The 12,246-nt window shown below is 26.7% G+C and overlaps 1 protein-coding gene across 1 annotated transcript; it reads right to left on the bottom strand.

Annotated features, from left to right (window-relative positions):
- Positions 1–7,244: 7,244 nt before the first annotated feature.
- Positions 7,245–10,674, bottom strand: LOC101256556 (aluminum-activated malate transporter 2). The gene is made up of 6 exons (XM_004251375.5): positions 10,362–10,674; positions 9,823–9,966; positions 9,434–9,706; positions 8,767–8,882; positions 8,486–8,629; positions 7,245–7,930 (listed from the first exon to the last, which is right to left on the bottom strand). The coding sequence occupies exons 1-6, from the start codon at positions 10,621–10,623 to the stop codon at positions 7,523–7,525; spliced, it is 1,347 nt and encodes a 448-aa protein (XP_004251423.2). The 5' UTR covers positions 10,624–10,674; the 3' UTR covers positions 7,245–7,522.
- Positions 10,675–12,246: the final 1,572 nt, after the last annotated feature.

The raw sequence follows: 12,246 nt of genomic DNA, 5'->3' as shown, positions 1-12,246 counted from the left end.
TAAGTCACAATAATTGATGATTTAAAATGTTTAACAAATCTATTGAAAATTACGGTCAAAAATCGACTTGTTTGAATCTCAAAACTCGAAAAGTACCATATAAAATGGGATAACGGAGGAAGTATATAATTTAATGTGGACTCACTAATCCAATCATGTTTAGGTTCTATAGTTTGGTAAAAAAAAAAGTTATGTTTTTTAAATTTCATATACGTTTGTTTAGATGTATTTTTATGTATGTTAGATGCAAAAAAATTATTTAATTACTTGCTATCAATTCAAATATAGAATTTCTATTTGCCTCAAAACTTTGTTAATTAAACAACCAAAAAGCCTTTAAAAAAATAGTCATTTTTATACAATTATATATGTGCTTTGTTTTATGATCATTTCATTTGAGGACATTCATTGAAAAAAAATTAACCTTCAAAAATATTAGTCATTTTTTATAAAATAAATCAAGACAATACCGACCTTCAAAGGTTTGTGAGTTTATTTTTACTAGTGAAAATTGAAATTTGTCTTAAAAATAATCTGATTGTCGATTGTTGGATAGCTATATAAGTAAAAAAAAAAGTAATTCAAGATAATTTTATAATGTATATAGTTCGACTATTTTAAAATTAAAGTCAATATCTAATAATTATTATAGATTATTATGTAAAGTTATGTAAGAATCTATATATTATTTTCTAATGGATTTTACATCATGACTTATGCAGGGACAAGGTGTATAATATTAGCTAAGAATTTAGTCGAAACCAAGTGGTTATAGAAATAAAATTAAAAAAAGAGAAAGAGAAATTACCACAAGTTTTTGCATAAATACTATATATATATATATATATATATATATATATATATATATATATATATATATATATAATGCATGACAAAAATGATATCACTATACTTCCCAAAAATGTTTTTTCATAATTAATACCCTAAAACATAGGAAAAAAATACAACACAATTTTACCCCTTCAAGTCATTCAATCTTCATTTGAAAGTTGCTAGTAATATCCTCCTCTCTTTTTGGTTCCAATATCTCTATTAATCATCTTGGATTCCTTTTTTGCCTCTTTTTGAATCCTTTTCTTCTTCTCCCTTCGATTTATAGTCTCATCGCGTATGATTTCATCAGCATGAATAGTGTCATCATCAAAATCATTTTGATCATGACATGTTATGTTATCTTTGAAAACTATTAGTTTTAACACGAGACGCCCATTCTCTCGTGTAGCTTCAAGGTACTCATAATACTCCATGGTTTCATCTTTTAGGATTAATCTTCCATCGACATTATGTCTAGATAGAGACCATGGTACATCGCGAGGCAATGTGCCTCTCTGAGAAGGAATTGGTGGTGGATATTCTTTTTTCGTATTTTTAGGTTGTTTTTCTTTTTTAGGGATGTTGTTTTGGGGTAGTTTGTTGTGATATTGTTGTTCATACTCTTCTAGTTCACTAGGTGAAGCCTCGAAAACACCACTCTCTGAACCTATGAGATCACCACTTGTTGAATACATCCATGGAGAAGAATATGGTGTTGAATCAAATAAGGATGAAAATGTGGATGGTGGTGTGGTTTTTGATTTTGTAGGTGGTAGTAATGGTAGTGCTAGTGGTGGTAGTGGTGGTGTTGACTCGAAATTTGATGAAAATATGGATGGTATTCTAGTTGTTGTCACCCTTGTTGTTGATGGTTGTGGTGGTAGTGGTGGTGTTGATGTTGATGACTCGGATTTCCATATGGATGGTGTTCTAGTTGTCTTTGTCCTTGTTGTTGATGATGGTAGTGGTGCTGATGTTGATGACTCGGATTTTGATACGAATGGTGTTCTGGTTGTCTTTGTCCTCGTTATTGTCGTTGTTGTTGTTGGTGTTGGTGTTGTTGGTGTTGGTGTTGTTGGTGTTGCCCTTGGTGTTGATAGTGGTGGTGGTACTAATATTGATGATTCAGATTTCAATGAAAATGTGGATGGTGTCCTGGTCCTCCTCCTTCTCCTCGTTGTTGTTGTTACTGATGGTGATGCTGGTAATTTTGATGATTCAGATTTTGATAAAAATGTCCTTTGGGATTTATTTTGCACTACTTTTATAGCAACATTTGCATTAAAATGTGGAATGATAAAGTAAGTGATAGTATTTAAAAATGTAGAAATTATTGATAGGATATATCTTCCATTGTTAAGAATCTTTTTTGTAGTAAAATCCATGTTTCAAAAGCCACCAAATCTGTAAAATACAAAAAAAAAAAAAAAAGAGTGTGTTAGTGTTCAAAAGAAAAAAAAAAGTTATCCACGTGGCTAAAAAAAAGTAAAAATTAAATATTAGCTAGCTGGCGTACTTCATCCTATCTGTCTAGAGTTTAGAGTATGATGAACGAGATAATAAATAATTGCTGGCGTAGTTTATCCTATCTGTCTAGAGTCTCTAGCACGGTGAACGAAATGATAAATAGAGTTATTCTTCAAAATTTGCCAACTTAAAATTTTAAATTTCAATCATATAGTTTTGATATTCATAATTTGAATTTGAATACATGAAAAAAGAAAAAAAGTGTGTAGAAAATTATTATCATTCTGATAGAAATTTGTAAGATCTCAAAAACAAATGTTTGCTAGGTGGAGTTTTCCTATTTGTCTGAATTTTGAAAGAAACATTATAACTTATTACTAAAACTTTATTGTGTAAATTTTTTTTACCTCTAGGTAGAAAATCGTAAGATCTAAATAAAAAAAATAACATCAGTCAAATAATTTTTTTCTATTTATCTAAATTTTGATGGACGAGATGTAATAGGCGAAGTGCACCGATTTTACCTGTACAATCTTATCATATTTTTCTATAAAAAAATGCGCGGTCTAAAACTTACCCGCTCCTAAAAAATCATTAGCTAGTGGATTTTTTTTTTTCAAATGGCATGAGTAATTTTTTTTCTTCGATTTCTCCAAAAAAAAAATATACATATCGAGTTTTTACTACAGATCGATGTATTTGATGACTAAAAATCTGAAGAACAAAAAATAATTATTCTTGATACACATGAATAACAAATTCTTCAATGAAAAAAATTAGAAAAAAGAGCAAAAAATTGCAACATTTTAGAACTAAAACAAAAAACATGAGAATGAATTAAGAACAATTAAAAATAAATAATCTAATAATTAGAGTTACCCTTTTTCCAAGAATGTAACACTAGAATTGAAAGAGAATAAGCTCTTGCAAATTGAAAGAATTTTTTTTTATTTTTTTTTGTGAACTTTTTCTTCAATAGAAAAAGAGTGAGTACTCTTTTTCTTTTTTATTTATGATTAAAAAAGTGTAAAAAAAACTCTTCTTAAATAGAGGGTTTCATTATTTAGGTGGGTAACTAAAATACAAAAAAAGGTGATATAAGAACAATTTAGCATATAAATGAGATTCCTAGGCTTTAAACACCTAACCAAATTGGAGTTTTGGTTTTGGTAGGTAAAATAATTTCGAAATTAATTAATATCCATGGTAAAATGCGGAATAGATTAATTTTACATTTTATTTTGAGATTACTGTCCTTATCGCATCAATTAAAACGGCTTCTTAGTGTATTACATGTGTATGGTTAATGCATTATATGCACACTAACTATACAATGACTAGTATTAGTTATTTATTATGATTTTATTAAGTTGTTGCGAAATGTAAAATTCTCATTTTCTTTAGGTACACGTTTAAATTGAACGAAAACTTTAAATGAAGTAAGTAATATCCTACTCAAAAAAGTCTTTGTGGTCTTATTCTTATTTAGTTATCTAATATTCATAATCTACTAGCCTGATTGATTAATTCAGATTTGTGTTGAAGTTCGTTTAAGGAGAATATTGTCTATCAGCAACAAAGTGTTTAGTCTATTATACTTGAAATTCCTAAGATTAGTTCAAATTAATTAGTGTCTTCTTGTGTTTATTTCAGGTAAACCAACCCATATTAATATTTTTCATTTCTAGGGATCAAATACAAAATATTTAATTTAATGTGAAATGATATAATATAAATCTTTAAAACTTGAACATGTGTTACTTATTTCAAGTCGTATAGTTCATATAATAATATCTTGATAATTAAAGACAACGAAAATCAAACATTAGATGAAAAGTTACATTAAAAAGAAAAAGATCAATCAAATATCATAACATTTCTTGATTGTAATTCCATAAGGTTTTGTGCCTTTACATTCTTTTTTATTTGTAGGGAAAAGGGTCTGATATACCCCTTGTTATGAAAGTGGCTCATATATACCCCTACTTGTAAACAAATAGCTCACATATGCCCTTTTCCTCTAACGGAAATGGAAAAAATAATAATTTTAATCTAAATTTTTATTATTTTTTTCTAAAAAATATAATCCCATATGAGTAAATTTAATCTTTGTCAAACATATTTTTTTGACCTTTTTTTGTTTCAATGACTAATTTATAATTATTATTTTGATAATCATATTTATTTATGTTTCACTAATATTCTTGTAAAACTTATTGTAGATGACCAAATTTTTTCTTCGAATACGAAATTAAATTACAATACACACAAAAAAAATAGTTTAAATTTGTTTTCTTTAAACTAAGGAATGAAAGAAAAAACATAAGAATAAGAAACTCAAATAATTATAATTAAAAAAAGTCAAAAAATAATTTATATATGAAAAAAATTAAAATATACCTTGAACTTTGATAGAAGAATCATATATACCCCTAAATAATTTTTAAAAAAAATTACAAGCAATAAATATAAATTTAAAACTAATTTTTAACTCCCGTTAAATGAAGGGTGTATATGAGCCATTTTGTAACGGGAGGGGTATATGTGAGCCGTTTGTATAACGGTAAGGGCATATATGAACCACTTTTATAACGGGGGTATATTAGCTCCAAATGACAAAGTTGAGGGATATATCAGACCTTTTTCCTTATTTGTATTTCATTCGATATTCACTTTGAGTCTAAAGAAATTCGAATTTGTGAGAAAATGTGGGTAAAGTAATCTTTTTAGCATCCTATCAAAACGATGCCAATATTTAGTCACTAGATTTGTTACACTTGAGCAACAGATTTTTAAGAAACAACCTCTCTATCTTTATAAGGTAGTATAAGATTTGCGTACCCTCAATCTTCTTTAGATCTCAATTATGAATTTTCACTAGATATATTATTATAGTATTAATATTTAACCACTCATTTAACATAAAAAAGTTTTGGATATAAAAATTCGACTAAGACACGAAACAACTCTAATAAAATAATGTTGGAATTCAAAGGACTAACATAATTAAGGAACTACTCATACAATTAAAAAAATTTCAAATTAAACCCTAAACGATTTATGAAGTTCAAAACCAACAAACGAGTCTTCGATATTACATCCATCACACCATAATTCATGTCGATGACACGAGTCTTTTCATTAATTTTCTTTGCTAGCAAATATTTTTATTTTTGGGTAAAATTTTTTAAGTTCTAAGAGATTTGAGTTATTAGCTAAAATTTTTAATGGAGAATTGTATAGTAATAAGGGATAATAATTGGTTCCAAATATTAACTCAATTTTTACATTTTTACTTCGCTGTCACGAAATATCGTAATGGAATGAATATGATTTTATCTTTAATTATAAATATTAAATTTAAAAATATTTATTTTTTAACAAGTTTTAAATAATATGAATCTGAGTAGGTGCGACTTCAAAACAAATATAGAAAACAACCGAATCGAAAAAGAAAAAAAAAAAAAGGAGCCAGTTGTTTCCAGCTTCTTTTATTTTTCCCAACAATATTCAGCAACTTCATTAAGTACAATATTTATTTGTTTTTGTCCAAATTAGTTTCTAATTTTTGTCTACATATTTGGTTCACTAAAAAATAAAAATAAAAAAAGTTTCTAATTTATAAAACACTTGGCATACTTTATAATTGTACAAATACGGACAGTTTGAAGTATTAAAATTAAATAAGGTAGATCTAAAATTGCGTAAAAAAAAAGAGTTTTTACCAAAAAAAATATCATATCTTACATTTTATCAATACTTAAAGTGAAAGTATATTAAATCAAAAAAAAATAATGTAAGATCTAAGATTATTCGAAAAGGAGTTATATCGAAAAATCGATTATACCTAACATAAATGCATGTTCATGGAAAAAATATAACATAGTAAAATAACATCAAAAGACATACAACGATAACTGATAAATCAAATCAATAGAAAGAAAAATACTATATAGACTAAAAAAAATTCATATGGAGTTAGTCTTTAGAGGTATTATTTTAAATTTGGGATAATATTTCAAAAAAACCAATTATACTTCTTTAATTAAAAAAATTAGTTATAATTATTTAATTTAAACAAATACAATATGTATTTTAATTTTTAAAACTGTCAGATACATGTATTTTTGGCGAGTAATTATATATCTATCCAATAGACGAACAAAAGAGTTGAGAAGTTGCAAATTTTGATACCGAACTTTTACTTTTAGGCAAATAACAAAAAATCACATACTTTTAAGGTAAATTCAACATTTGGCCTTTGTAAGTATATGATTACAGAAATCTCTCAAATAAATTATATTAGCGTTAACACATTAATTTGATGCACGAGATACATTAATCGTTAAGTATGATACTTATACATTATACGCTAATATGATGCGTGATATACACTAATTTGATGCGCGAAAATGAAGAATTTTGAAGATTTGTAAAACTAACAGGGAATAATAATAATAAGAGAACTTAAAGGTGGAATTTTTGTTATTTTTTCTTTAATCTTTGTCTCTTTTCTTTTTCTTTTCTCTTTTGGGCCTTTAGGTTTGGACTGGGTCGGTTTGTTATTGTACGTAATTATTCGGACAATTATGTAAATTCAATTAGTTTAGAATTTAATTACTAAAATTTACGGTGGTTTTAAATTTCTTTTTTTTCTTGTTGATATATATATATATATATATATATATATATATATATATATATATATATATATATATATATTTGTGAATGCAAAGTATAAATTACAATTTGACCTTATTCACTCACAAGTAATTTATATTGCATTTCATGCCATCTAGATCACTCTATTTACAATAACAATATGTCATTAATGTATGAGTTAGCCATATATAATTATTCAATCATTATCACATAAACAAGATTTTGATATTTAGTCAAGTATAAAAATATAAATAAAAATATCCACTATCCATCTATCGAGCTTTTAACATGAATTTACGAACTATTATATATTTCATTTCATACCATCTCCTCATTTTACAATGACCCCTCAACCTTTGGTCTAACAACAAAAAATTCATAATTGATGTATGAGGTAGACGTACGTCACTAGTTCAAACTTTGTCATATAAACGAAAACCTTATATACTTAATGAGTGTGAAATGATATATATAAACGATACATATCCATTATTCATCTATCGAGTTTCAGACTGTTTAAAGTTTCATTGATTCTCAAAGATTACGATTTTGACCTTATTCACTCAACATTAACCACAAGGTGTGCTTCTCCAATATTTCCACTTGGAATTCTACTCTTGCTCCCTAATCTCTTTGGTTTTGATGACAAAATCTTGAATTTCATTAGTGTAGCAAGTTGATTCACAGAGTTCACAATTTCTATTGAATTTGACACTATGTCTAGCATAAGTGAAGCAATTCTTGTTGATGGGAGTAGTTTTTGCAACTCTAATTCTTCAATTAAATCACCATTTCTAATTATGGATCTTAGTTTTTCAGATGATGATTTTGCTTTTAGAATATGTGAATCAATTGTTGGATAAAGTGTCATTGTCTTCATTGACATTGCTATTTCCTTCAATGCACTACCACACTCTATGCTCATCTTTGTGCATGGTTCTTGAATTATTTTCCTTCCTTCTTGTGTCTGAAAAAAAAAATTAAACATAAATTAATCGACATCTGATTTAAGTTTTATACACTGATAATACATAAGCTGGTGTATAAAACACTTCACGTTCATATAATCATGTAGGATTTGAAAAAATAGTCAAATCTGAAAGGTTGTGATCCAGATAACACAAGCATCAGTGGTTGATTTAGTGGTACGGTGGAGCTAGGATTCAACAAAAAAAATATAATAATTAAATTTTTCTATCTAGCTATATAGTGTAATTATTCAATAAAAGGGGTTCAATTGACCCTAAAAATTTTACTGTTGTTTCAAGACTCCCTTTCACACAATATTCCGCTTATGTGAAGTATATTGATAGTGTATATAAGAAGGGGATCCTTGGACCAACAGTTAAATTGTATTTATGCGACTTATGTCGATCACTAATGCTTGTGTTAGGATATGATGTATCCATATTACACCCCACCCCTTAGGGTGAGACCTGTTAGAATTTTGAATAAACATGAAAAGTTTCGTGTATCGAACTGTTTTTCTTTCGAATAAATATATTGTGTTTAGTATGATTACCATATTGCAAGAGGTAAGATCTGAATTCAAAGCATTGATTTTAATGGCACATTCACGAACAAGATCTCCAATTTTCAAATATTGACCCCATGGATGTCTATATCTGAATTTTCCATGATGTGGCTCCCATTTTGCAAAATTGACCTATTAGGGACAAAATTGTAATTGTCATTAGAATTTTCTGTATAGAAATTAATTTTTCATTTATTAAAATTTTATTTTTAACTTCTCAAAAAATTGACAAAATAAGCTAATTAAATAATAATTTGTTTTTGACTAACCAGATTTTCTTCACTAGCTTTTGAGTAGACAACACATTTGTATTCCTTAAGAGATATTCTCTCTAATTCCTCTTCAGACTTCACATCTATTTTCTTGAAGTATTGTGTTCCATATCCTACAAATTAATGCAATAAAATTTAATAAATAAAATATTCAGTATAATTTTACGAGCGCAAAAATTATGTCTATCATATCAAATCATATAAATAAAATATTCAGTATAATTTTACGAACGCAAAATTATGTCTATCATATCAAATCATATATATATATATATATATATATATATATATATATATATATATATTGATTTGTAGCTATTGGTACACATAACATTGATTTGTTTAACATCTAACAATTTTTTAATACACTCGAAATGATAATTATATTTATTTTATATATATAATAATTTATTTTGACAAGAGGACAACATTTTGATGATACCTAGAATGTCACACATGGCTTAAAAAAATAAGTTGTGGTCTTATTATAAGGTAATAAGATAATTTAGAAATTGAGTTAGATCTGAAATTTACTTTTTTTCAATAATGCATTTAGAGTTGAATTCATTTATTCACATTATTGGTTTTATGTTGAATTTGTTGTTATACTATATATTTTTATAAATAATTTTTTTTAAACGAACTAAAAAGAAAGATGACAGACCTTCAAGAGAAATTCCAAGATCTTCAATATTTGTGGCAATTAAATTGTGTAGATCTTCACCGGCCCATACCGGGTATATAATCACATTAAACATGATCGCCGCCACGCCCCCAATGAGGATCGTAGTTACTCGGGTAATCGCCTTATCAAGCACCACAGGGTCTCGATACCCCGAGACAGATATCATTGAGAACGTCAAAATAAAAATGAGAATGCCATAATCATATCTCGCTTTTAATTTTGGTACGAATCTCAAAAAAGTCGCTATCGCAGCTGTTTAATCCAATCACCAAAATTAATCACATAGAAAGTACTTACACATTTATACTTATACAAATAAATATTAATCTAAAATATATCCATCGTCAGTATTTAAACGTCGATTTTACCTATCGAAAAAACAGATAATCCAAGTATTATTGGTTGCAATTTGTCTGACCCTGTAAAGGTAGCAAGTCTATGAACTGCAACACCTAATGAACCAGCTAAAAATGTTGCAAATCCTCTATTAACTCCCTTCCCAAGTGTTGCTCCTAATAAAATTAAATTAAATAAATTTAGACAAAAGTTAAGAGTGATTAATTCATAACCTCTTTAAACAAAATAAAATAATTATGATAACAATTTTTTTTTTCAGATCGCGAGTTCGAGTCACCAACAAAGCAAACATGAGAGCTCGTGAGAAGGGATTAAAAACACTATAGAAATTAGTGATGAATAAATTATGTAACTAAATAGCAAAATCGTTGTTAATCCTATTTAGCAACAGATTAGAAACAGATTATTAAAAAAAAAAGTATATAAGTAATATAACAAAAATTAACGACGAAGTTCATAGCTAATTTCAAATAATCTTCCATTTATTATATATGCGATGATCCTACGTGAAATTAATTAAACTCTTACGATTTAAATGGTAAAAACTTACCAACAGAAAATTCGAAGACGACAACAACAGTTAAAACAGCCCACATTGAAGAAACACCAAATCCTTCATAATCAAACAATGGTTCAAAGTAGTAAAACAATGAAACTAATGCAATTGCTAATCCAACTTTAATTGAATGAATTAATTTTCTTGGATCTTCTTTAGCTATTTTCTTCACATTACTCCCAAATGAATACATTTTATTAGAAGCTTCTGGAAATTTCTTTAAAATCCCAACATTTTCTTGATTTTTCATTGCCATTTCTTGAAATTCTCTATATAAAAAAAAAAATTTGTTTTGTTTTTTTGCTCTTCTATAGTGAAGTTGATTTTATTTTTGATATATATAGAGGAAAATTAAGGAGGACAAAATTGGAAATTAATTTTTAATTTTTAATCACTATCAATCAAGCTATAATTATTAATGTGTACAACAAAAAAAAAAATACCTGTAAATAGATTGACACGTTTACACATGAGGCCACCTTAATGGTGACAATTTTTAGTACATTTTGTAATTTTGTATTTATTAAACCATTATTGTTATGACTAATCTATATATTAAATTATTATGTTGGATCTTTCTTGAAGCATATGATTTAACTCTGTCGATTAATTCAAATTCGCGTTATATATTTTGTGTTTGCTTTCTACCAAAAAAAAAGTTCACATGTTATTTCTTTTCGAGATAGTTATTTAGTACATGAACTTTTTAATTATTTCTTCTGAATCTTAGGAATATGAACTATATTCTAAACTCTAAAGCTCGTAAGTTATTGTAAATATTAGATGACCTTATTTGTCTTATATATTATTTATAAAATTGAGAATATATAAATAAATATAATTAGATTTGTATCTAACGTTTAAACGTTATCATGATGTAATTTTATAAAAGCTCTATTTATACGACTTCTAAAATTAGGGACAAAATCTATATGATAAATGATAACCGATAGTCTAAAAGGGGTTATTTGCATAAACACACCACTTGTTACATGAATTTTTTTTCTTTAGATGAAGCTATTTAAATTCAAAATATCCAATTAATATCAAAAAAGAATTATATTATTATTATTATTATTTGTTTGTTTGTTTGTTGGTAAGTTGCAAGTAAGTATAAAAAATAAATAAATTAAAGTTGTAGAGTACTTGGATTCTTCAAAACTGTGTACAACTGTGTCTAGGTTGTTTGACTAGGAAGTTGCTTGTTGTTATACGATTCTGTTTTTAAAAACATAAAAATATAATTAAGAATTAAAAAAAGATTTTAATAAAATTATATTTCTCATCGTCTGAATTCTGCATTAAAGCTTTGATTTAGTTTGAATTTTATATTATTCGATTAATTCAGGAGTAATACTCCCAGTAAAATTTTTCTTCAATTCAAAAATTTCTGATTGAGAATGAAATAGTCTTGTTACTGTATCACGACCTAATAAAATCTCTTTTTTCATTTTTTATACTAAATAATGGTGTGCGTTTGATGGGAAAATAATTGTATATATATTTAGTGGCTGCAAGTGGAGAATAATTATATTATATTCATAATAATACAAAAAAATTTAGGTACTTTGTAGGCACCCTTGCTTGAGAATCTAAGGTATATCACTAGAATTAATATAGAATTAATAAGGGGGGGAAATTCATTTATAAATAAGTTGTTCGAAGAAGTTAAAGGAAGATTTAATATCTATTATATTAAAATATTTTTAATGAATCTTTATATAAAATTGTTTGAATTATTCATAATCAATATACTGTTGACACCCAATTTTTGACCCGCGTTGGTATAAATTAATTATCGAACTTCGTGAGTTTTTTTAAATTATTTAAGGTTAGTTAGTTTTATAAATCTTGCGAAAATAAAATATATGTACATATA

Source organism: Solanum lycopersicum, chromosome 11, assembly GCF_036512215.1.
Source record: "Solanum lycopersicum chromosome 11, SLM_r2.1".
Classification (NCBI taxonomy): Eukaryota; Viridiplantae; Streptophyta; class Magnoliopsida; order Solanales; family Solanaceae; genus Solanum; species Solanum lycopersicum.
This window is presented reverse-complemented; position numbering and strand designations above follow the sequence as displayed.